This window comes from Odocoileus virginianus, chromosome 9 (genome assembly GCF_023699985.2).
Source record: "Odocoileus virginianus isolate 20LAN1187 ecotype Illinois chromosome 9, Ovbor_1.2, whole genome shotgun sequence".
Lineage (NCBI taxonomy): Eukaryota > Metazoa > Chordata > Mammalia > Artiodactyla > Cervidae > Odocoileus > Odocoileus virginianus.
In genome coordinates, this window is record NC_069682.1 from 36633646 (window position 1) to 36660274 (window position 26629).

Below are 26629 nucleotides of genomic sequence, written 5' to 3' on the forward strand. Positions count from 1 at the left end.
GAGTGACCTAAACCAACAGCAGTCATTCCTGAGTCTCTCTCGTGGTCCCAGGGTGGGACCCGGCTCATCGGGCGGGAATCCCTAGAGGTCTTTCCTGAGGATGAAAGGGGACTGGGTAGGGCTGGAGCCATCTAGGTGTGTCCACCCGCTTGTCCGGCTGCTAGTGTCAAATCAGGCTCAGGTGAGATGCTGATCAGAACAATTATAGATGGCCCCTCCATGGGACTGAGCTTCTCTTCAGCATGGTGACTGGTTCCAAAAGCACTGGGACAGAGACAGAGGGGATCAAGAGAGATGGAGAGAGACAGAGAGATGGAGAGAGACAGAGAGAGCCAGAGAGAAACAGACAGATGGAGACAGAAACAAACAGAGAGCCAGAGATAGAAGAGAGAGAGATAGAAACAGAGATAGAGACAGACAGATGATAGAGACAGCGACAGCATCCCTCCTTCCGTGACCTAGCCTCATACGTCAAGCGGCATCCTTCTACCACATTCTGAGTCCTGGAGGCAGGTCACCAAGGCAGCCCACATGCAAAGGAATGGGAACTGGACCCCCCTCCTGCTTGTGGATGGAGTGTCAGGACTTGAGGATTGCCAGCTCCCATATTTCGGCCACCTGATGCAAAGAGCTGACTTATTAGAAAAGACCCTGATGCTGGGAAGGATTGAAGGCAGGAGGAGAAGGGGACAACAGAGGATGAGATGGTTGGATGACATCACTGACTCAGTGGACATGAGTTTGAGCAAACTCCGGGAGCTGGTGATGAACAGGGAAGCCTGACGTGCTGCGGTCCATGGGGTTGCAAAGAGTCGGACATGACTGAGTGCCTGAGCAGCAGCAAGCCCCACTGTGAGCAAGTCCTGGTGCCGTGCTACCCTCTTGCAGCGCATTCCGTCCCCTCCTCACAACAGCTGTGTCAAAGGAAGCACCCCCACTTCACAGACAGAACACGGTGACTCCCCATCAGCTTAAGATCTAACCCAGGCTAACAGGCCCTCAAAGTGTACTCCGTGTTGACCTCCCAAGATTCTGGAAATGGCTACAGTGGTTCTTTCCCTGTGGAACAGGGACTTAGAACAGCTCAGCTCACAGCCTGTTCAGGAGACAGCGGAAACCAGGAGGAAGAGGGGAAGGGGCCAGTCGATGCGCCAGAGAAGCAGGAGACCCCTCAGGAGGGGGCTGCGGTCAGCGTGAGGGCTGGAGTTATGGGGGGTCAAGGGTGTGTCGGGGGTTGGGATGAAGGATACCAGCAGCCTCTGGTGGGCAGACCACCTGGGGGAGGCCCGCCGGGGCTCATGGGGGTCCATTACCTGGCAGTACGGGCCGGTGGCCTAAGTCAGGGCTTCTCACCCCAGTGCTCTCACAGGTGGGTGCCGTGACCCGCGTCCCCCAGAACCCAGACAGGAGGAGCTCAAGGCAGACCGCGTGTCAGAGGAGCTTCCCTCCCACCTCTCATTTCGTTCTGATAACCCAGGGGATTCTGCATTCTGCTCCTCAAGAACATTCATTCTTTCCTTCACTCCGCAGAGATTTACTGGACACCCACTAGGTCTCAAGCTTGGTCCTAGCAGTGAAAGATAAAAAGTTCTTAGTATTTTAATAGAATAGTGACACCAACTACATATGTATGTCACAATACCTATTTAAGAGAGGAAAAATCAAGATCTCATCGGAAGTTTCCTCCCATAATGATGATCCTGGAAGAGGTGTGCCAAGTGTACCCTGGGGGAATTCTGGGGGTGAGTACACACCCTGCCTAGGGAGCACAGGTACAAGCAAACCTTCCCCAAGTATCTGACTGAAAACAGGGTCTGTAGCAGCCCCCCACCAGCCTTCACTCTCCTGTTAGGTCAGAACTAGAATCAAGGCAAAGACACCTTGCAGATACTCTCAACCACCTTGATCCAGCATGCCTTCTTACCCAGAGTTCCCCTTAAAGTAATGAGTCAGACTGTGGCCCACTGCCCTTGGGTCCTGCCTCCTGCTCCCCTCTGCTCTGCTCTGCTCTGCACCACGAGCAGTGGCCTCTGCAGGGTACCATCCCAGCTGTGTATCTCCCCACCCCGCCCCCCGCCCCCGCAACTCTCATCTGTGTTTGGCCAGCAGTAGGCACCAGCTGGAGGTTCCCAGTTGGCACTAGTGGTAAAGAACCCACCTACCAATGCAGGAGATGTAAAAGATGTGGGTTCTATCCCTGCGTTGGGAAAATCCCATGGAGGAGGGCACGGCAACCCACTCCAGTCTTCTTGCCTGGAGAATCCCATGGACAGAGGAGCCCGGCGGGCTACGCTCCAGGGGGTCACAAAGAGTCAGACATGACTGAGTGACTTAGCATAGCACAGGTACCGGCTGGGGATTAGAAGCCTAAAGAAGGTGAGAGATAAGGGTATTTATCCCTCCGATCATCAGCTTTGAGTAGCGTCTCTGTCAGGGCACTAGGAGACTTTTGACAAAAGTGAAAGTGAGTCACTCAGTCGTGTCCGACTCTATGCGACCCCGTGGACCGTAGCCCTGTCCATGGGGTTTTCCAGGCAAGAGTACTGGAGTCGGTTGCCATTCCCTTCTCCAAGACTTTGACGGGGACAAGTATATTCACATCTCCACTGTGGTTGTGGGGTCATGGTTTGAATTATGTCCCCTGGAGAGCTACGGTCCTAAGCCTCAGGACCTGAACGTGACCTTACTTGGAAATAGGATCTTAGCGGTTGCTGTCAAGCAAAGAGAAGATCATCCTGGATTGGGGTGGGTCCTAAGTCTGGTGATTTGTGCCCTTATATGGAGAGAAAGCTGTGATGGCAGAGAGGAGGAGCCCGTGTGCTGACAGAAGTAGAGACGGAGTGATGGCACAAGCCATCTGATCCTGAATAGGACAAATGGGCAGCAGCCGCCAGAAACGAAGACGAGGCAAAGACCTGTCTAAAGTTCTCTGTCTAGCTAGACGTTTGTCAATTGTATTGATTTTTTTCCCCCCAAAGCACCAGCTTTTGAGTTTGTTAATTGTCTCTGTTGTCTGTCAGTTTTCTCTCTCATTGATTTCTGCTCTTAACAATTATTTTCTTTTTTTCTGCTTGCTTTGGCTTTACTGTGCCTTTCTTTACCTAGTTCCTTAAGGTAGAACCTTAGGGCATTATTTATACAGGCATTTAAAGCAGATGTTTCTTCTAATACTCCATATTTTCAGCCAAGATGTAATATTCAATTGGCCTTATAGGAGCACATGAATTGTGTTTGAGAGGTTTGAGAGATCCGTGACTCAGAACTTGTGTTCCCACGGACAGTGCTGGATTTGCTGTTCCAGCAATCGGTCCATTCCACCAACTCCTATGTCTCCAATGTAACCATGTTCTGAATGCCTACTCCAAAATGGTATAAAATAACACGATTTCAGTAGAAGTGCTGGTAATCTTCCAAACCCAAGAAAACAAGGGATAGTATATTTAATGTGCCCCTTACCTGGTGGCTCAGAGGTTAAAGCATCTGCCTGCAATGCGGGAGACCTGGGTTCGATCCCTGGGTCAGGAAGATCCCCTGGAGAAGGAAATGGCAACCCACTCCAGTATTCTTGCCTGGAGAATCCCATGGATGGAGGAGCCTGGTGGGCTACATTAGTCCATGGGGTCACAAAGAGTTGGACACAACTGAGCAACTTCACTTTCACTTAATGAAAAGTGGAAGCTTCACTGGTGGCTCAGATGGTAAAAGCCTCTGCCTGCAATGCGGGAGACCCGGGTTGGGTCCCTGGGTTGGGAAGCTCCCCTGGAGAAGGAAATGGCAACCCACTCCAGTATTCTTGCCTGGAAAATTCCATGGATGGAGGAGCCTGATGGGCTACAGTCCATGGGGTGGCAAAGAGTCGGACACGACTGAGCGACTTCACTTTCACTTTAATAAAAGGTAGGTTTAACTAGGAGATAAACTGAATATGTAGAAGAACTTTGTGCAGGTGTTGAAGGAGAATTCTGAGCATTAATGGTCCTGTTTTGCATGTACAGTTTCAATTCAAATATCTCTCCGTATTTTTCTACGGGTAAAAAGTCTTTCTATATAGATGGAAAAGGAGTAGAGGCAAAAAAGAAAAGAGTAGAGAGACAGATTCAGAGTGAGGGACTCAGAAATATATTTTCCTGTGGTCACTGAGTAAGGTTAAAAGCAGAAATAATTTTATAACAGATAAGAGAGAAAGAAGCTACCTGAATGGGAGTAATTGGGAGAGAATTAGATGTCCAAGTGAACAGAGACAGGGAAAGGGGAAAAGTCCTTGCTGGTTCCCTCAGGAAGAAGAAAGAATATCACAGGGATGGTGGACTCAAGTCAAGTGCTGTCCAGTAGAACTTCCTGTGATGGTAGAAATGGTCCATTCTTGTGCGGTCCAGTATGGCAGCCGCTGCCACCTGTAGCTTTTGGGCATTTGAAATAGGCCACAACTGAGGGTCTGGATTTTAAATTTTACTTACTTTTAATTAATTTAGATTTATTTATTTTAAAAATATTTATTTATTTGGCTGTACCAGGTCTTATTTGCAACTTGTGGGATCTTTAGTTGTGGCATGCAGGATCTAGTTCCCTGACCAAGGATCAAACCGGGGCTGCCAGTGATGGGAGCTCAGAGTCTTAGCCACTGGACCACTAGGGAAAGTGAAAGTGTTAGTCAGTCAGTCATCTCTGACTCTTTGTCACCCCATGGACTGTAGCCTGCTAGGCTCCTTTGTCCATGGAATTTTCTAGGCAAGAATACTGGAGTGGGTTGCCATTCCCTTCTCCAGGGGATCTCTCCTACCCAGGGATAGAACCTGGAGCTCTCACATTGCAGGCAGATCCTTTACCAGCTGAGCCATCAGAGAAACCAGACCACTAGGGAAGTACCTAATTAATTTTGATTTAAATGTGTATAGTCACCTGTGATTATTGGCTGTCGTAGGCTCATTCCTGGCTCACTCCTCATTCATGCACTGTTCTTGGGTGGAGAAGGGGTGTGGAATGGCTCTGCTTATTTAACTTCTATACAGAATACATCATGTGACATGCTGGGCTGGGTGAATCACAAACTGGAATCAAGATTGCCAGGAGAAATATCAATAGCCTCAGATATGTAGATGATACCACTCTAATGGCAGAAAGTAAAGAAGAACTAAAGAGCTTCTTGACGAGAATGAAAGAGGAGAGTGAAAAAGCTAGCTTGAAACTCAACATTAAAAAAAAAAAACAAAACCTAAGATTCATGGCAAATAGGAGAGGGGGAAATGGAAGCAGTGACAGATTTTCTTTTCTTGTGCTCCAAAATCACTGCAGATGGTGAGTGCAGCCATGAAATTAGAAGACACTTGCTCCTTGGAAGAAAAACTAGGACAGACCTAGATTGTGTATTAAAAAGCAGAAACATCACTTTGCCTACAAACACCCATGTAGTTAAAGCTATGGTTTTTCTAGTAGTCATGTATGGATTTGAGAGTTAGACCATAAAGAAAGCTGAGTGCTAAAGCATTGATGCTTTTGAATTGTGGTGCTGGAGACTTTTAAGAGTTCCTTGGACTGCAAGGAGATCAAACCAGTCCATCTTAAAGGAAATTAACCTTGAGTATTCATTGGAAGGATTGATGCTGAAGCTGAAACTCCAATACTTTGGCCACCTGCTGCAAAAAGCCAACTCATTGGAAAAGACCCTGATGCTTGGAAAGAGCAAGAGAAGGGGGCAACAGAGGGCGAGATGGTTAGATAGCATCACTGGCTCAGTAGACATAAATTTGAGCAAAGTCTGGGAGATGGTGAGGGACAGGGGAGCCTGGCATGCTGCAGTCCACGGGGTTGCAAAGAGTGGAACATGACTTAGTGACTGAATAGCAACGACTAAGTTAAAAATGAGTCAATTTAGCCTCTTCCACAACAACTGAAGCCCTAAAAACAATTAACTTAGACTGGCTTCCCTGGTAGCTCAGCTGGTAAAGAAACCACCTGCAATGCAGGAGACCCTGATTTGATTTCTGGGTCAGGAAGATCCCCTGGAGAAGGGAATGACTACCCACTCCAGTATTCTGGCCTGGAGAATTTCATGGACTGTATAGTCCAAGGGGTCACAAAGAGTTGGACACGACTAAGCGATTTCCCTTTCACTTTCACTAGATGCTTTAATGACTTAACATCAGTACGGAAGATGATTTCCAGATGAGTGTGAGAAAGTATTAAAATTTGGGCAGAGAATGTGGGGGTGGGGCATGCAGGTACCCTCTATATATTCACTGAATCAGTCCCTGACCTCCCAGGACAGGAGTTACAGGGCAGGACCCCAGACCTGGAGGGTACGGAGGTAGATGGGGTATCCTGCGAGGACAGACTTTCTGGGCTTAAAGGGCCAGGAATGGGGCAGTCTGAAGACTCAAGAGTGGACAAGGTGACCCCAAGAAGGAGCCTGGAGAGACATGCGTGTCAGACACCAGAGAGGAAAATGGAAGGAGGCTGAGGAGTGATGAGTATCGTGGAATGAGGGGCAAGTGGTGTCTATGAACATAAACCTCATTACCAGGGAGAGTGTGCTCTTGTGGGAGATATTCCACTGTGCGGCATCCACTGCTGGATATCTAGATTAGCAATTAAAAAAAAAGAGTGACATTGAGTGATCTTAATTTGTTCTTCATACCAAATATACACACACCATTAGGCCATACTCTTAGTAGATTTAGGTTTTCTAGTGTGCCCCAAATAATAAAATGGAGATGATTCAACCTCTTGGGAAGGTACAGTGAAGAATGATAACTAGGGATAATGCGTCTGTTCACTTTGTAGATGTTCTTCAGCTTCCTCGAGAAGAACGTGGATTATGAAACGTTCAAAGCCTTCAATGATGCATGCCTGGTCTACGATGGCCGACTCGTGATTGACAGCAACTTCCACACCAACGACATAGCCATCAGAGCTGCCGGCCCCCTCACCAAGTTCTCCAATAGGTACTACTCGAACGAGTGGACACACAGCAACTTCAATTCTAAAGAGATTGGCTTCCAGCTGGCGGCAGCGATGCTCAAGCTCTTCGATCCGACTCTGGAGCCTGTGACTGAACCACCGGCTGACCTTGACCGACTCATCCCCATGTACAAGGGAGCCAAGATTAAAGGTGTGTAGGGGGCCACCCTCATCCCACTGCTGCAGCCGCTGGTTGGATCTGCTGGACCAGCCAGCCCCATTTCCCATAGGCTTGGTTAGGAGGCTCCGCTGTGCGTCAGTGGCTTTGCAAAAAGACGAGGGAATGGAGGCTGTCTCTCATGTTTAACTGTTTATGATGGGCCTGATTCTACCATGTCAGAACTGTGATCGTCACTCTATGTATAAGACCACTGAGACTAGGGGATGGTCAATAACTTGCCCAGAGGCTTCTCACCACTGGTGTGTGGGTGGTGTCCTGACATCTTGCCAAACTTTTATTCTCACTGAAAGTTGAGAGATCCACAGAGCTTCCAAGCCACCCAGGCTTCAGCCTGCTGTCTGAAATAATAAGCACAACTCTTAGCAACTGGAAAATGGGTCCTCTTTAATCCCCTCTGCTTTATTGTCTCCTAAGGAGGTCATCACTTAAGTAACACAGAATTTCCTTATATTTGGGAGATGGACCTTCTGTCAGAAAAATGCACATATTTATAGAATTGTGTATATGTACTTTCAGAGAGTTGATGGGCCAACCCCTGTAATCATCCATGGACTCCTGGAGGGAGGGTCTGTGAACCCTAATCCAGTAGACAGAACATCAGGCTAAAGAGGCAGAAGCCCAGCATCCCAGTCTTTGTGTTTATCTGCCCAGCGAGAGGTCATGATCGCCTCCTCACTCTATGTAAGACCTTAGGGAGGTCAGTGGCCGTGGAAAAGGACAGCGAGTCCCGGTTGTCAGAAGCTGCTCAGAGCAGGACCTGGCTTGGGCTTCTGGGGCCAGCTAGAAACAGTAACCATTTCATAATCCACGTTTTCTAAAGCCTTGAACAAGGACTTTGTTGACTTTCCTTATAACATTTACTGTTTTTAGTATGTTGGTTACACAGTGGAGGAGGACAGAGAAAGGGAACATCTTGGCCACATTTACAAAGTCTTGGTTGGCCTTGGTAGGTGGGGTTTAGAGGGCCACGAGTTATGGGAAGTCAGGATACACAGGGTCAGCCTGGACGTCTTAGAGCATTGGTGTCTGTATTGTGTGCTATCATGGCACATTCACATTGGTTGTATTACATGTTATCAACCCCAGGGTGTTTCTTGCTAACAGAGGCACTTTGGTGGGAAAGTTTGAGTAGCACACACCACAGCAGGTGTCTCTGGTGGTCTTGTGGTGTAGATGTAAGCCCTGCTACCCATTTGTTCACCCAACTGAAATAAAATGTCTAAAACTGGCCTTTTCCACTAGGAGGCATCCTCCCTGGGTCTTATCATTACTTGCATGTCTCCAAGCCTGCCATCCCAACCCCTTTGGAGGTACAGAGAGCCCAGTCTGATTTTGTAAGTATTTTTCCTGAATTTCATTTTACTTTCAAATATAGCACTTTGTTTCCGGGGGTAGGGGGTGAAATTCTTAATTCACAGTTTTTAGTGTCATGTATTGGTTCTTGCATCAGAAAGCCATGGGCCAGCTGGCCTCTGAAATGGCCCCTACTCATTCCTGCTCCTTGGTATCCATGTCCATGCATGGTCCCCACCCACAGTGACCAGGGCTGATGTGTGTAGCCAGCAGGATATTGCATAAATGATAGCATGTGCCTTCCAAGGCCAGGTCCTAAAAGATCCTACAGCTTCCAAATTGCACCCTCCTGGGTCACTACTACCATATCATCAGGTCACCCGGTTGGCCCTTTGGCAGGGTTCGCATGGAAAGGGATTGAGGATTCCTGCCCCGTACATTCCACAACTTGCTAGTCATGTGAGGAGCCATCTATGTGAGTGGTCCTCCAGCCCCAGTCCAACTTTCAGGTGATGCAGCCCTGGCTGATATCTTGACCACAAATTTTGCAGGAGACCATGAGCCAGAATCCCCTAGCTAAGCTAGTCCCAACTTCTGAGTCCCAAAGACTGAGGTTGTAAAAGTTGATTGTCATTTTAAGCCATTTATTTTTTAGAGCAGTTTTAGGTTCACAGCAAAATCGAGAAAAGGGTACAGAGATTTCCCATACATCCCCTGAGCCTCTCATGCATAGCTGCCCCCTTATTAGTATCCCCACCATAGGGTATGTTTGTTACAACTGATGAACCAACATTGGTGCATCATCACCAGAAGCCCACAGTTTACATGGTGATTCACTCTTGGTATTGTACATGCTGTGGGTTTGGACAAATGTATGATGACATGTGTCCACCATAGTGGTGTTATACAGACCAGGGTCCGTACCCAAAAAATCCCTTCTGTTCCACCTGTTCTTCCCTCCCTCCATCCCCTGCAACTCCTGGCAACCAGTGACTTTTTTTTTTTTAACCATAGTTTTGCCTTTTTCAGAATATCATAGAGTGGGAATCATACAGTCTGTCACCTTTTCAAATCAGCTTCTTTCACTTAAGAATTTGCGTTTAAGTTTCCTCCATATCTTTTCATGGCTTGAGAGTCCATTTCTTCTTAGCCCTGAATTATATATATGTATATGTGTGTGTGTGTGTGTGTGTGTGTGTATAATATATATATATTCTGTTGTCTGGATGCACCACCAGTTTATGTATCCAACTACCTCCTGAAGGACATTAAGCCACAAAGTTTTGAGGTAGCCTGTGATGTACCCATGGATAATTAAAATTATCAATGTCACCTCTGTGGTGGCAACAGGCAGATTTCTGAGGGTCTGATGTCTGTCTGGACCCCCTGGCGCTCCTGCTCCTCTGAATGACACTGGAAAGACCGTAGAGGTGAAGCGGAAGCTGCGTGTGCTTGGGGATTGCAGGGGGCGGGGAGGAGTTCCCCCCCAGCTTCCAGGTAACTAGAAAGGAAGAAAGGATACAGGGTGGTTGGTCAGTTGGTGAGCTCCCCAGGTACGATCATCTGACAGTTGGTCCCAGAGTGGCGTTTGTTGTCAACCGAGGGCTTCCTTCCTGGCATGTCATGTTCGTTTTTTCATCAGTGAGGCAATCACTGGAGGTTGCCTGCTTCCATTCCCATTTTCACATCCTGAATTTTTTTTTTTTGAAGGTTAGCAATCTAACTTAAAATAAGCACACTTCCCAGATTTCCTTGAGAATGAGGTCAGCCACATGGCAGGTCCTGGCCCGTGAGATGTAGTAGAAACTGATGGAAAATTCCATCAGGAGAGCAGACTCCAGACCTCCCAGGCTTCTGGCCCCTCTTTGGGAAGTCAGAATCCCAGTGTTCCAGTTGTCTTACCATGGACTTTAGACAAGTTATCAACTCCTCTGCTTTTCTGGGATCATTAGGGATCATATATAAAGTAACACTCCTTTCAGGGAATAAAACAGGTGCCCCATCGGTGGTGGATGTTGTTAATCATAGTTCCAGATAAGTACTGAGACCTGGTTCTGCTGAGGAAAGGTCAGATGCCATGTGTTTAAAACTTATTTCCCTTGGGCCTTTCCAAGATTCTTTTAGGCACATCCCATATCCATGGTCTGATGCAAAATGTTCTTAAAGTAAGGACCGTAGTCAATGGTCTTTAGTCTCTATTGCTCTGTAACAAAGCTTAGCAACATGAAGTAGCCCTTGGACTGTGCTCAGATTTTGTGGGTTAGGAATTTGGACAGGACACAGTGGGAGCAGCTTGTCTCTGCTCAGTTGGGAAGACTTAGTAGACTATTGGTAGCCCAATGATTGGGTCCTCTGACCGAAGACCTGTCACTGACCTGGGCTGGCACAGCTCAACCCCAGAGATTGCTGGCCAGAGCATCACACCTGGGCTGCCCATGTCACCTGGGCTTCCTCACAGCCTGGCAGCCTCTGAGTGGTGAGACTGCCTGCATGGAAGCTCAGGACTCCAAGTGCAAGGGTTCCCACCAGCCAGCTAGACACTGCACTGCCTTTTATGACTCAGCCTTGAAAGTCAAACAGCAGTCACTACCCCCACATCCTCTGTTGGAGCAGTCACAGCTCAGTGGGATTCAAGGAGAAAGGACAGAGCGTTCATCTCTCAATGGGAAGATAGTCAAGGTCAACTGTAGAAGAGCATGTGGAATAGGGTACCACTGGGGCCATCTTTGAAAAGTATAGTCTGCCACTGATGACGTAAACAGGATGCAACTCGGATAATGAGTTTGGAGTGTGACCAAAGGACACTTTGGTCTTTGTAGATAAATACCTGGTACAAAGTAGTTTCAAAAACTAGGAAATACTGGACTTGATATTGGACAGAACCAGATTCTTCAAGGACAGTGTGTGATTTCTGACATGCAATATCATTTGTTTATGAACCACGGCTCTCTCTGGGAATAAAGTCAGAGGATGTGCCAAAGGAAGTTTTAGTTAATGACAGTTTTAATAAGACTAGAACTTGAATAGCTTCTTTGGCTGGTACTGTGACAGTATTTGAGCAGGAACCCTGACTGTAATTAACCATTTTGCCAGGCGGGCCTCCTTTTTAATTAGTACAGAAGATCTAAACAGATTTTTTTCCCCCATTTTATTCACCAAGAAAAAAAAATATAGGATGGTTCCATGGCAATCTTTTGGGGTTGGAATTAATTTGCTTTAGTAAAATTGTTGCCAGAATGGCCAGGCAGTTGCCTAAATATCACCAGTGGGTGGAGAATGGAACCGTTGGAGCAGTATTTCACTTGAAAAACTAAATTACTGTTCTCACAACGATTGTAGTACAGATGAACCTCATCAGACTCATAACATTCTCTCCTCGGGATATTTAAGTAAGAGATGCTTGAGTAATTCACTCGGTAGCCCGACAAAAGGAAGAGAGGGGTCCCCAAGTCGTCTACATAACAAACTGATCTACAGATTCCAGTCCACATGCTTTGTTGGCTTATCCTCCATGGAATAAAGAAATTTGTCACAACAAACCCTGCCTTGGATACCACTAAATTTAAAACTGTGTGTTCATTGTGGGGCCTGAAACCTGGGTTTCTAGCATGCCGAGTCTGATTACCCCTGGGTCTTCCACTTGGCATGAATTCCAGAGGCTTGTTCCAATCTTTGTCAAAATCATAAAGGAGCTCAAAAGAATAATAATATTCAGGAAAAGATGGGAGACAAAAAAAAAAAAAAAAACCCACATCAGAACCAGTTACTCTGTCAAAATTTTAAATTCAAGACCTGAATATCCTAACAATTAACTCGTGTATTTAAAGGGAGAAACTCACCACATCCCCAAGAATTGGAAAGCATGCAAGCCATCACTGTTGCCTCAGAATCCCTCATGGGGTGGCCGGGCTGGAAGCTGCCTGAAGTCCTCGTTTAAGGATAAGCAGAAAGTGTTCTGGACTTCACTGGATTTTCCCATCTGCTGTGACTCGAAATGACCTAAGAAGTTTAGATCAGTCTGCCCAGCCCCACAGGGTAACTTGTGTCTGAGAAACCCATCTGTAGGTGACTTGTCTTTCATGTCAGTGCAAACTGTTTCCATGCCACAGGCCCAGGATGGCCCCCTAGTTACGTGATCACAGCGCCAAGTCTCATTGACAGTAGTCATGGCCACTTCCAGAGTCAAGCTGAGCTGTCTCTGCATCACTGGGCCTTTCCTTTCCCCACGCAGCTGCTCTCTGAGCTCTTTAAGGGCTGAGACACACAGAGGCAACCCGCAGATTGTAATTCGACTTTTAAATTTAAAAAAAGTAAGGACTTCTCTGATGTCCCAAGTGGTGAAGAATCCGCCTGCCAATGCAGGTGACAAGGGATCGATCCCTGGTCTGGGAAGCTTCCACATGCCTTGGGGGCAACTGAGCCCGTAAGCAAGTACTGAACCTGCTCTCTAGGGCCTGTGCGTGGTGACAAGAGAAGCCACCGCGATGAGAAGCCTGCACACTGTAATGAAGAGCGGCCCCTGCTCGCTGGACCTAGAGACACCTGAGCAGCAGTGAAGACCCAGCACAGCCAAAAGTCAAATAAAGGAACAAAAATTATTTTAAAAATATGACCAACTCGCCTCACCCCCAAATAAGCAGACCCACCATGATGCTGACGAATCATTAGTGCTCCTGAACGGAATGACCTCAGAGGGAGGGCCCATGATGCTCAGATTCTCCACCAGCAACCTGCCAGGACCCCACGGAAACGTGGCAAGACAACACCCATGGAGTCACCATGGACCTCGCTCCGAGGTGCTCAATATCCCCCACATCAGCCCCCAAATACTGGTGCTTGTGAGCCATTGTGAAAGTGGGATATTCAGTGAGTCTTTGCTGAGCCCAGAATGTTAGTAGCCATGTGGGTGGATCTCAAGATGTGCCCTTGGATGCCCAAGTGCTTTTCTGTAATCACTCATCATAAATAAGTTTCAAAGACAAAGAGGAGGGTCCAAGGCCTTGTGGGATTTGCTCTCTACTGAACCCTGGGGAAACCTGGCACCAAAACTGTTGCAAGCTATGGCCAGTGCCCCCTCTCCCGGGACCACAGTCACCCTACCTGTGAGGTGAGGGGGCAGCCCCTCCCCCTGCTGCTCACGCACTTCTCCAAGGCACCCCTGACTGCAAAGGGGCCCCCAGGCGTCAACTTTATTTGCTGGCTCATCATAGCAAAACTATTTCTGAATTAAATACACACAGAGCTAGAGCATGATCAATGTTCCCATATGTGCATCTCTAAGGATAAACACAAGACTTTAAAGACTATTTGAGTTTGGTACCAGCAGCTTTAGTCTTAGCAGTGCCCCTCCCCCATTAACATTTTGTTAAAATGTTGACACAAAAGCAAATAAATGATCCCATGTATTTTTATGAAAATAGAATGAATCTGTGCAAGTTATAAAAATTACAAATTGTTATACTGTACTTCTACAGTATAAAATGTACTGGAAACATAGTTCCCTGTTATGAAATACAGTTTACCAATAATTTCTATTGGATACACTGTGTCCCACTGTGCAGATGTACCACCGTTTTGTTAGATAACACCTCACTGCGTGTTTTTTTCAGCCCTTTGCTATGGAGGTAGGTTTCCTGTCTGTATCCATCCATCTTTATGATGATGGACTTAGTGCACCTCACTTGGGGTGCCATCCTCCACCTCTTTCCTAAGCTGTGTTTGTTCTGTCCCCTACTGTCACACATATCCTTGGGGCTGGGCCAGGACTTACCTGTCATGACTCACCTTGTGCCTTTATGATTGACTGGTTCCTCCTCAGAGCTTAGCCACATGATACTCAAACACCCACCAGTTGCTTCAATTTACTTAAAAATCCAGGTAAACCATGTGTTCTTGTTTAGACAGTGTCTCCAGAGGATGTCCGGGACTCAGTAAATGTTTGGGATCCTCGCAGTTCACCTTGTGGTGGATTTCTAAATGCCACACTCAAGTTCAGGGCAAAAGCTTAAATCAATATGCTCTCAGGAGAGATTTACTAAACATTACTGTGTCCTGGGTTCAGAGTCCAGGGCCAAAGTGCAGGTTCAACCACCACCAGCTAAAACCTGGTTTGTCCACAGAGGTTCTGTTCATTGCTGGAGCCGGTGAGAAGCATGTCTCCAGATTTTTGGTCAGTGGCCATCAGGGGCTGAAATAGAAAAAGTAGTTGTGACTGGAGCAGAGAGGCATCTTTCCTCGTCACTTGGGTTCACGTGGTGGTTTCAGTCAGTTTCTAGAAGACATAAAGACCTAAACCTCCACCTCTCCTAATTTATAAGCTAACAAGTAGCCCACACATTGTATGTGTGTTTATTTCCCATGAGCTTGAACCTTCTTCCTGGAAACAGACCCTACCAGTCAAACCTCCCCAAACCCAACTGTCAGAGATTTACCTTTACCTTGCTTCCTTTGTTCAAGTAAAAATTTAAAAACTGTCATTCCTTTTGACCACCTTTGACTAGGACTTTTTCTCAAAGTGGTAGTGTGAAAACTTAAGTAAGTTAACAGTCTTAGGACACCTCACAGGAGAGAAAAGACCCAGTTCCACGTACCTGCTGAGTGAGGTATTGAAGAATGGAGAGTTGGCCATAACCTAGCAACCAATTTAGAAACGTGGAGTGATGTAGTCACAGTGTGAAATATCCCAAGGAACTTTTAGTCATTAAGTCCACATGTGTGGTTTCCGACATGCACTTACCTTCAGTTGAGTTTGGTCAATACCTACCACTGTGATTTGCAGCAAGCAATAACATATACCCTGTTATATTTGAAAAATAAATTGCTGTGATAAAGTTGCCACAGTCCAGACATGTTTCTGATGGGGTTTTTCTGATGCCCACCCCACTAGGGTTCAGAAATAGTGACGGGTAACGTGAAGAATGGGAATTACTTCCGCATCCACATTAACAAGTACAGGATGGTGGAAACCATCACGTGCCTTTCCAAAGTGCCTTTCCCCGCCTCCAACTACATCCGCTTGTTTGGTCAGCACGAGCAAGCCCTCAACAACCTGTGCGCTCGGTATGAGGATGGGCTGGTCCCAGATCTCTACAGGTAAGCTGGGCATTGCCCTCTCCTGAATGGAAACACAGACACAGGCAGTTGGTATCTTGTGAATGAAGTATTTTGTGATGCACCAGCCAGTTGGTGGGAACCCCTGGGAGAGCTATGCTGTGCTTAACTGCTTAGTCGTGTCCAACTCCTTGCAACCCTATGGACTGTAGCCCATATAGCAGGCTCCTCTGTCCCTGCAGATTCTCTGGGCAAGAGTACTCGAGTGGTTGCCATGCCCTCCTCCAGGGGATCTTCCCAATCCAGGGATTGAACCCAGGTCTCCCTCATTGCAGACGGATTCTTTACCATCTAAGCCACCAGAGAAACCCTGGGAGAAGCTAGAGCTTCTCAACAGTGAAGGGTGTGAGACCACCAGCTTCAGCTAGAGAATGGGGAAGCCCACAGAGGAGAAGAGCGTGGACTCTTGGTGTGGCCACATGTGGCCCTGTGGCCACGTGCAGGCTGGGTCCCAGATGTATCCCTGCATGGCTTCCATGCCACAGATGATATTCAAGTCTCTCTTGAGTCACAGGCTACTAAGAGTAGTGATCAGAAATGTAAGAAGTCAATTTGGAGGCAGGATGCGGAGGCGCCTGGTCCTGGTGGGAATCCCACCACCGCAGGCAGGGTGTCTGTGACTCCAGCCACCTTCTCAGGACACATGCTCTAACAGAGGAGGGTGACCATTTGCCTAAGGTGTTGAATTCTGCTCTGGCAGGTTACTCAGACTGGGTGGTCTAGAGCCCAGTCTTTTCAATTCAAAGAACTTATCCTATAACTCTCAGAAGGCTAGAATTTTAGAGTAGAACTCTCAGTCTGCTGCTTAGAAAGGTTAGGAGAATTTCCCTCTGTCCACAAAACAAGATGACAACAGAGGTGTAGAATTCCAGGGTCCTCAGTAGCCATGGGGGAGTCTGAAACATCAGAAGCACTCCCTCTTCCCTCTTATAAGAATGTTTTTAAATTGTAGAATACATCATAGAAACAAGCAAATAAAAAGTATGTAAAGCATGTGTGTACTTTAAAGGATAATAACCTTACTTAGAGGCTTCTCGGGTGGCGCTAGTGGTAAAGAACCTCCCTGCCAGTGCAGGAGATGTGAGAGATGTGGGTTCGATCCCTGGGCCAGGAAGATCCCCTGGAGGAGGGCATGGCAGTATTCTTGCCTGGAGAAGCCCATGGACAGAGGAGCCTGGCAGGTTACAGTTCGTAGGGTCACAAAAAATCAGACAGGACTGAGTGATTTAGCATGCATGTACACATGCAACCTTACTTCAAAGCACCAGTCTGATCACACCCACCTCCCTTTTCTTGGTGGTCACCACTGTCCTATGATTTGGGTTCATCGTTCCCTTTCTTTCTTGGAAAGCAGGGATCAGCCAGTTTTCCCTATAAAGGTCAGGGTGGTAAATACTTTCAACTTCAGGGGCCACATGACTTCTGCTCCAAGCACTCAAGTCGGCTGCCATGCTGTGAAATCCGCCATGGACTGTCCGTAAACCAGTGAACACGGCTGTGTCCCCGTAAACCTGCGTACTGAAACAGGCAGCAGGCCAAGCCTTGTTTTAAAGATGTACCACGTATCTGTGGTTTCCTAAATGATGTACTGATCCGTTTTACCTGTTTTTAATCAATTCTGTGGCTGCCAAAGAAAGTCAGCACTCCATTTGGGGCTCTTATTTGCGAGCCTGTCCATGCCATGTGTGTGGCTGGAGTTCGTGTGTTTTCCCTGCTGTGTGATATTCCCAGGATAACAAAGTTATCTTGAAGTGCATCTGTCCATTTTCAGGTTGATGGATGTTCAAATGGTTCTAGTTTGGTGTGGTTGGTGTCATGGGTACACCATCTTGCAGGAATTTCTCTCAGGTGTACTAGGTGATGCCAGGAGTTGCCCAAGGTAGTGGTGTCTGTTCCACTCGCTCAGCCAGCTGTGAAAGCCCTCCACAACCCTGGCAGGCCCCCGCACCATTCAACTTGAACATTTGGCCCTCCTGGTGGTGTTGGAAGCTGTCTGACCCGCGTTGTAATGTTCTCGTCCCTGGTTTCTAATGCAGTTTAGTGGTTTTCATTTGTTTGTGTGACCATTCGTGGTAGTTTCTAGGAAATGCTTGTCTATGACATTTGTCCATTTTGGGCAGGATATCATCTCTTACTAACTCCCAGTGTTCATTTATATGTTCTGGATGCAAACATGGTTTGTTTTGCTTCCTTCCTACGTCTTCTTCTATTTTGAGGCTTGTCTTTTCACTTCCTTTATGAAGAAAGTGGATTCAACCAAGCATGCTGGTCAATCAAGCATGGATCAGGTAGTACCATAGTGTTTACTATTGAAAAAATATGCATATAAGTGGGTCCACGCAGTTCCAATCAGTATTGTTCAAGGGTCAACTCTATACATCTTGATTTATGTGGGTTTCTTTAAATAGCTCAAGAAAGGTTTATTATTTTCTCCATCAATGGCTTGTGTTATTTTCATATGATCCAAAGTGGGCTTCCCTGCTCAGCTGGTAAAGAATCTACCTGCAATGCAGGAGACCCCAGTTCCATACCTGGGTCAGGAAGATCCCCCTGGAGAAGGGATAGGCTACCTACTCCAGTATTCTTGGGCTTCCCTGGTAGCTCAGTTGATAACGAATCCCCGTGCAATGCCGGAGACCTGGGTTCGATCACTGGGTTGGGGAGATCCCCTGGAGGAGGGCATGGCAATCCACTCCAGTATTCTTGCCTAGAGAATCCCCATGGACAGAGGAGCCTGGCAGCTGCAGTCCATGGAATCGCAAAGAGTCAGACACAACTGAGCGACTAAGCACAGCACATGATCCAAAGTTCTTTATGTTTTTATTACTGTTGTAAGTATCATTTTCTTACTGACTGCTGCTATATGGTTTATGGAAATGTGCTTGTTGTATGGTCTTGTAAGCTGCAAATTTGCTAAGCTCCTTTATCCATTCAAATAATTTACCTGTAAATTCTTTTAGATTGTCCACACAAAAAAATATATCATCTGCAAATAGTGACTGTTTTGTTTGTTTCTTCTTTTTCAATCTTTGTAGCTTTTTTTCTTTTTCTTGTCTTACTGCACTGGGTAAGACGTATGATAGTAGTTGGGATAGAAGTAGTGATGGATGGCACCCTTGCCTCAATCTTAATTTTAAAGGGAATGCCTTCAATATTAAGTGTGTGACATTTGCCATATGTATTTTTGTAGATACTTTTTTTCATAATAAGAAAGTTTCTTTTTATTACTGTCTTGCTAAGCATTTTTAGCATGCTTGGATTTTTTTCCAGGAAGAGTACTTAACTTTTGAAATATTTTATGTATGAAAAGGTCTTCCTATATGCTTCCCATTATAAATTATATTTTAAGTATCAAAATTCTTAATAATAGATTTTCTCTCCTTAAATCTTTTTAGACTTGACTCCATTATTTATTGAAAATAAAACAGTTCAAGTATTTAGAAAGTGAATTCATTTGTTCCTTATCGTCTGGGTAGGGTTTTATTGTTGCTCTCAATCTAACCCAAAATATTTGAGTTGGTGGGGTATCAGTTCTTTGTCAAAGAAGATTTTTGTGGGAGCTATGGATTAAGAGTCTTCTCTGAAAAGAAAATCTGACCAAATTCAAAAGCTGTTGTCAGTTTTTTTCCCTGAGAAGAAGGGATGTTGAAAGAGACAGACTTTGTGAGCTTGAGTCCCCCAGTTGGGGCATGGCTGTTATAATTGATGGTAGAAATAATTTTAACAGTTAATTTGATTTGCTAGGAGTGAATCCTTGGGATGGAAGATGGGACAGCATTGGCTACTGGGACATGCCAATTGACATCTGTAAGAAAGGTTCAGGGGGAATAGTGGTTGACTGCAGAAGGGACTGCTGATCACGTCCTAGTGTGGTACCCAGGGTGCCCCCAGGCCCCGCCCACCCTTCCCGGACGATGTTAGTGTGCAGGAGCAGCTGCGGCCACGTTCTTTTCAAGTGCCACGAAATGCTGCCAGGTCCCATGCTGATTCTTGGCCCTGTCCGCTTGCCCTGTCTGCTGTCAGACCCGCTGGCAAAGCTCTTTCCCAGCAGGCAGGGTGAATGGTTTAGCTGATTTTGGCCGAGATATGATTACCGATTGTTTTCCTGACCTGGGCAGCACCAGCAACCTCTCTTGTTCAAATCTGGGCGTGATTCCATCTGCTGCATCTGGGGGCACCTTCCTTCAGGCTGCAAGGGCTGACCATTAACCAGCCGGTCTGTCTCCAGCAAGGCAGACGTGACCTCAAGGTCAAGTTCCTCTCTGAGTTCAGTGAAACCCTCTGGATCCTTTCTCTCCATTTCCCTCAAACTAGTCTCACACCATCATGGCCAGGACAGAGGCAGTACTGGTGGCCACAGCAGGAATGGTGGCGGCCACACAGGCAGACACCGTGGCAGCCAAGGCCTCGCCAGCCGGGGGTCTGGCTGCCCGAGGACAGGCTCGCTTGGAGCCATTTGGGGCACGTGGTGGTGGCCGAGCAGTCAGCAGTGATACCCAAGCCGCCAGCTGTCACAGGACAGCAGTGCAGCTGAGGGTCTGGAGCCAGGCTGGCTTGGAATCTACCTCTGGTTTATCTTTTGTCTTCCCCTTGGCGTGCCCGTGCAAACCGCCAGGGATGAAGAGAACAAATTCACCCCTGGTGACCGTGTGTGTGCACCTGTGATTGCGTGTGTCTGTGCGAGTGTGTCGGCTGGAGTGTGTCTGCTGATGTGTGTGGAAGAGAGAGAAATAAATTGATGGGTTGACTGATTTATCACTTTGAAGAAAGAAAGGAGTCCAAGTAATCATTTGTTCCTTTCTGAACCATTCAGCATTGAAAATCACGTAACAAAAGTGTTAGAAAGTGGACTTTTCCCTGATCTTCCCCTTGGAGCACCTGTGTCCCGCAGTGGCCCACACACACCTATACACACCTGTCATGACCTCCGTACCCCCATCCCTACCCACTTTGACAGCAGCCCCTTCCCTCCACCTGCAGGTGCTGCTTTGCCCTCTGACATTGGGACAGAGGCAGCTTCCTCAGGGTACTGGGGAAGCAGAGATGAGAACCGTGGGTGCAGAGGAGAGGGAGTCTGAGGCACGTGCCTGCCGAGTCCCCATCACGGGGCTCCAGTAAAGCCTGTCCCATCCTGTGCTTTCCCCACATTCTCAACTGTCCTTATCTTCATTTACCCCTCTTAGCAGTTGGCCCTGTGAAGAAAAGCTCTTGCCTCCTGAATCCCTTCCCCTTAGCCTTAATTAACAGTCTGTAGCATCCTTTATCCTCACGGCGTGAATAGGTCTTGCCCCGGCTTCTTTGTGTGAGCCCATCAGATACTCATGAACCTTTATTAAATCACCTTTTTTCACATCTTCATGTGCTCAGCTCTCAAAGGCTGCCCTCGCCCGGCCCTCTCCTCCTGCGAGCGCCACGTCCCCCTCCGCACTTCCCAAGCGCTCGGCCTATTTTTAGTGGGTAAGTGCTGCTGGGCACAATATTATAAATGCAACAGGAGCAGACCCTTTAAAAGGCTGCCATTACCTTTTTGATCTGTAAAACCTGAGGAGTGACTCACTTAGGAAAGCTGCCGTGTGCCATCTCTTTAGAGCAGCCGAGCAGGAGGCTGCCAGCCCGTGTTGCCTCCAGATTCATTCACCTATTAGACTCAACTGGAATAATTTAATCATGACTTAAGTGTCTTTTGGTTCCTTTGTGGTTGGTGACCTTGTGCCGTGTCCAGTAGAAAATCACACACTGTGACTTGGCTGGTAAAGAATTGCCTGCAATGCGGGAGACCTGGGTTTGATCCCTGGGTTGGGAGGATCCCCTGGAGATGCAAAAGGCTACCCACTCTAGTATTCTGGCCTGGAGAATTCCATGGACTGAGCAAATTTCACTAAATTCCAGGTGCCCATTTTTCCAGACCTATCAAAATTTGACTGAACCATGACTGCTCACTCCAACCCATCAATTTTTTTTGCATACCTAAAATTTGTTTGAGTGGACTTACCTGGTGGTCCAGTGGCCAAGACTCCATGCTTCCCAATGCAGGGGACCCGGGTTCAATCATCAGGGAACTAGACCCCACATGCTGCAACAAGATTCAAAGATCCCACATGCCATAGCTAAGACCCATCTCAGCCAAACAAAAAAATAAATGTTTAAAAATAAAAAAAGAATTTATTTATTGGATAATAGTTCTCCCAAGATGTAAATTTCTGTGTTGGTTACCTACTTGCCTTTCTGGAGACCTTTAGGTAAGTGTTCCTGCCAGTCTTTGATTTCGGATAGTGCCAATTCCATTTCATAGCCTGATAAAGAAAGCTGGTCAAATGATTTGCTAAAATAAAAATCCACTCTCTTCATTTTCCTTCCCCATCATTTAGCTCTATTTTTCTGCCCTTGTGTGTATTTGCACGCTTCACCTGGGGCTCCTCATTGGTCATCCCTTGACCTCCTTGCTCTAAGAACATCTCCTTGCCCACTGGTGTTTCTCATGCGACCACGTTGCCTGTGAGGCTGAACCCATATTTTGGAACATCCCTAGTTACTGAGACAGTCAACCTTATGTCTCTGAGTATAGATCAATGCAGGAGCAAAATTCCATCTAACACAACCTATGTCCATTTTTATTTGTAATGCTGCTCTGCTAAGATCAGGGTTGGGCTTGCCTGATGGCTAAAGAATATACCTGCCAGTGCAGGAGACGCAGATTCAGGAAGATCCCACATGCTGCAGAGAAGCTAAGCCCACGTGCCACAGCTATTGAGCCTGTGCTTTCAAGCCCAGAAGCCAAAAGTACTGAAGCCCACGTGGCCTAGAGCCGCTGCTCTCCCCAACAGGGGAAACCATCACAGTGAGAAGCCTATGTAGCAAAACTAGAGTAGACCCAGCTCCCTGCAACTAGAGAAAAGCCCATGTAGCAATGACGACCCAGAACAGTAAAAAAAAAAATATATATATATATATACCAATTTTTTTTTTTTTAGTACATGTCACCTCCCTCTTTCCTTCAGTAACATTTGTGTAGAATGAACCTCCCCTGGGATGGAGGAAAAGGTTGTTTGGAGCCATCTTGAACTCATAGCCAGTGAGTGTCCCTTCAGACTCTCATCCCAAGATGATAACATACAGGAAAAACAAACACAGATTTTCACACGGTCAGGGCAGAATGTTCACCTAATGAACCTGGAGCACTGCTTCCACTGCAGGGCTTTTCTTTTTCATCTCTTATCCAGTGTGTTCCAATAATTTGCCTCATTCAATATGAAATTATAGTTTGGCATATTATCTCAGCATTTATCAGAAAGGTCTGCAGTGAGATTTGTTTTTTGCCACATCTCACATACTCCACAGGCACATGTGGCTAGTGGCTACCATACCAGATAGCACAGAATGGATGAGCTGTTTGAGTTATAGAATAGGTCTAGAATCTCATATCATGTAGTTCTTTAACATTTTTTATTGAAGGATAACCTTTACATTATTGTGCTGGCATCTGCCATACGTCAGCATGAATCAGTCACAGGTATGCATATATCCCCTCCCTCTCGAACCTCCCTCCCACTAGAATCTAGTATCATATAGTTTTAAAAATTGCTTCATGCATTGCAAAGAGTCATCAATACCTTAGATTTGCACTGTCCAACCTGACAGCCAGTTGCCAGGTGTGACTTTTAAGTTTTAATTAGGATTTAAAGAAAAAAATAAAGCCTGGTTCCTCACTCACACTAACTGCGTCTCGCATACCCAACAGCCACGTGTGGCTAGTGGCTGCCATATCAGCTAGCACAGAATGGATGACGTCCACTGTCGCAGAAAGTTCAACTCTCCTAAAAGGCTAATCCCCAGTCCTGACTGGTTCTGGATTCCCCAGTGTTTAGATGTCGTAGATCAGAGGTGCATGCGCAGTGAAGGCCCCAGGGGAGGAGACATGGCTTCTCTCTGAACCTGCTTTTGTGGGGTCACCTGGAAAGGAGATTCTCCTCAGATCACATGCCAGGGCGGACAGATGGGGAGCAAGAACGGCACGGGAGAAGGTGGGGGCAGACAAGCGCTTGGAGGCCCTCGGTCACTGTGATGCTTCCTGTCCACTTGTGCTCATAGACCGTTCAGCTGGCCCTATCCCAACCAGCCTATTCTTCCCCACCAGTTACTAACATTCCAGCCCTCGTCAGACCCCAGGGGCTAAGCAGATCTGACTGGTACGTTCAGAACTGACTTCTGTCCCTCTGAGCATGTTTTTAAGCTTTTGCTGCAGAAGCTAAAGCGCTTTATAGATTGTCTTCCTCCTTTTCACCTGGCAGCGAGCATGTGGGTCAAAGGTATTATTGATGAGTCTAAAATAATAGCTGATGAGCCAATGGTTATCTCCAAGGCTACCACATTGCTTTAATATAAATACCTCTTTACAAAGCTCCAAGAAAAAGCTGGATTGTTCTGTTGTTACTGGAATCGTCAACAAAAATACATTTCAGAAATCCTGTTTTCAGTCCATTGAATCATGTGAAAAAAAAACATGCCTTCCTGCTTATATTTTTCATAGCCAAATAACAATTGCAAAAAGATGCCCTGAAGCCACCTGGGCAGCAGGGAGTAGCACCATGCAACTGTCTCCTCTCTCCCTGCTAGTCCTGAATTTTTGTGTGTTTCCTTTTGAGGATTGTGTACTTTTCTCTTTTTTTTTTCATTCACTCTTTAGTATTTTCCATTATGAAAGCAATGCATGATTGTTACATTCAGAAAATTTAGAAAAGTATTTCTAAAGCCAAGTAGAATACAAAGTCCATTCCTAATCCCATCACCCAGAGATAGGGGCTTGGAAGTTATCAGAAGGCTCCCCTTGAAAATTCAGTCAAGTACTGATCAGTGCACGTAAGGGAGGAAACCACCCAAGGTTGGGAAAGAATTGCTCCAAGGACTAGAAGCTACAGTTCCTGGAGCTCACACAGGGCTGGGAACAGTGTGTATTCCTACCAGTCAACCTAGAAAACCTCAAGATTCATCAGTGGGCAGAGTAGACACTGTGATCTCCCCAAAGTGGTGAGAAAAATGAGCAGGCATCTAAAGAAGCAAGAAAATTCAACCCATAATGTGAAGAAAAATCAGTCAACCAAAACCAACCTAGAGCTGACACAGTTATAGACAGCAGATTGACATATGAAACTGTTATTATAACTGTATTCCACACAATGAAAAGTTGAGTAGACATATAGAAAGTATTAATATATGAAAGACCCAGATAAAACTGTTAGAGGTGAAAACTACAATGTCTGAAATGAAAAAATACATTGGATGGGATTAATGGAAGATTAGACCTTGCTGAAGAAAAGATTAGTGAATTTGAAGACATGCCAGTTGAAACCACCCAAAATGAAGCACAAAGAGAAACAAAGAATTTAAAATAATAAGCAGAGACTTGGTGAGCTACAGGGTAGCTTCAAATGGACTAAAGAAATAATGACCAATTTTTTCCCAAATTTTATGTAAAAATAAACCCTGCAAATCCAAGAAGCTGAATGAATGTCAAGCATGAAAAACATGAAGTGGAAATTAGTATTGAGGTTTCTCAAAAAATTAAAAATAGAACTACCATCTGACCCAGCAGTTCCACTCCTGGGTGTATATCTGAAAGAAACAAAAACACTATTTCAAAAAAATACAGGTACCCCGATGTTCATAGCAGCATCATTTACAATTGCAAAGATATGGAAGCAGACTGAAAATCCATCAAAAGGTGAATGGATAAAGAGGATGTGATATATATAGATATATACAACAGAATACCACTCAGCCATAAAAACAAGTTTATTACGTATTGCCATTTATAACAATGTGGATGGACTTTGAGGGCATTATGCTAAGTGAAATAAGTCAGACAGAGAAAGAAAAATACTGTTTGATATCATTTATATGTGGAATCTAAAAAATACAGCCAACTAGTGAATGTAACAAAAAGAAGCCGACTCAGATATAGAGAACAAATTAATGGTTACCGCTGGGGAGAGGAAAGGAGGAGGGGCAAGCTAGAGGGGTAGGGGAGTAAGAGGAACAAACTATTAGGTATAAAATAAACTGCAAGGATCAACTATACAACATGAGGAATATAGCCAATATTTTATAACAGCAATAAATGGAGTATAACCTTTAAAAAGTGTGAATCACTATACTGTATCTGTAGCATATAATGTTGTAAAACTATAGTTTAAGAAAATCACACCGAGGCATATCATAATCAAATTGCTCAATTTGACCAGTGATAAAGAATAAATGAAGAAGGAACAAGAGAAAACAGATTATTTTCCGAAGAACAAAGATAAAGATGACAACATATTCCTCATCAGAAACAATGCAAGTGAGAAGTCAGTCGAATAACAACATCTTTAAAATACGAAAATTTTTTTCAAGTTTGAGAACACATTTATTACATATTATATTTCAAAGTAACATCTCCAGCCTAATACATGGCATAGCATCCTCTTATATTACATATTCTCCCTATGCCCAAACAACACCTCTGAGTATTTTCTATCCCATCGCCCTGTTTAATTCCTCTATTGGTTTACTCTCTCTATGGATAACCCCACCATGACCTCAGAATTCCGTATGTTGAATCACTAATCCCCAGTGCGTCTCTATCTGGAGATAGAGCCTTTAGGAGGTAATTAAGGTAAAATGAGGTCACAAAGGTGGGACCCTAATCCCATAGGACTATGGCCTTATAACAGGTAGAGAGGGGGATCACTGTTTCTCTCCTCAGTCTAAGGACACAGTGAGAAGACAGCCATCTACAAGCCAGGAAGTGAGCCCTCACCAGAAACCCACCATCCTGGCACCCTGACCTTGGACTTGCAGCCTCCAGAACTTTGAGAAATAGATGCCTACTATTTAAGCCACCCAGTCAGTCTGAGCTAGGACAGATTTACATCCCATTTTGGTGATGCTCTGTCTCCCACAATGCACTAGGCTGCCTGCTGCTTCTGACGGCTGCTGTCTGTGTGGCCAAAGGCGTGTGGTGCTCCCTAAGCCCTCTGTATGCAGCCACCATGGGAATGGCCTCCATGTCAGTTAGGCCAGTGTTTGACCCCAGCTTCTGACATTATTCCT

At 45.9% G+C, this 26629-nt stretch overlaps 1 protein-coding gene across 3 annotated transcripts in view; it reads left to right on the forward strand.

The window, feature by feature from the left end:
- Positions 1 to 26629, forward strand: part of CFAP61 (cilia and flagella associated protein 61) — a 238393-nt gene that overhangs the window by 180422 nt on the left and 31342 nt on the right. For 2 of the 3 annotated variants that reach the window (XM_070472210.1, XM_070472211.1), the window contains exons 23-25: positions 6781 to 7108; positions 8381 to 8472; positions 15318 to 15523. In XM_070472210.1, the coding sequence (XP_070328311.1) occupies positions 6781 to 7108; positions 8381 to 8472; positions 15318 to 15523 (626 nt within the window). The remainder of the gene's footprint in view (positions 1 to 6780; positions 7109 to 8380; positions 8473 to 15317; positions 15524 to 26629) is intronic. The other variant, XM_070472212.1, reaches the window with a different exon arrangement.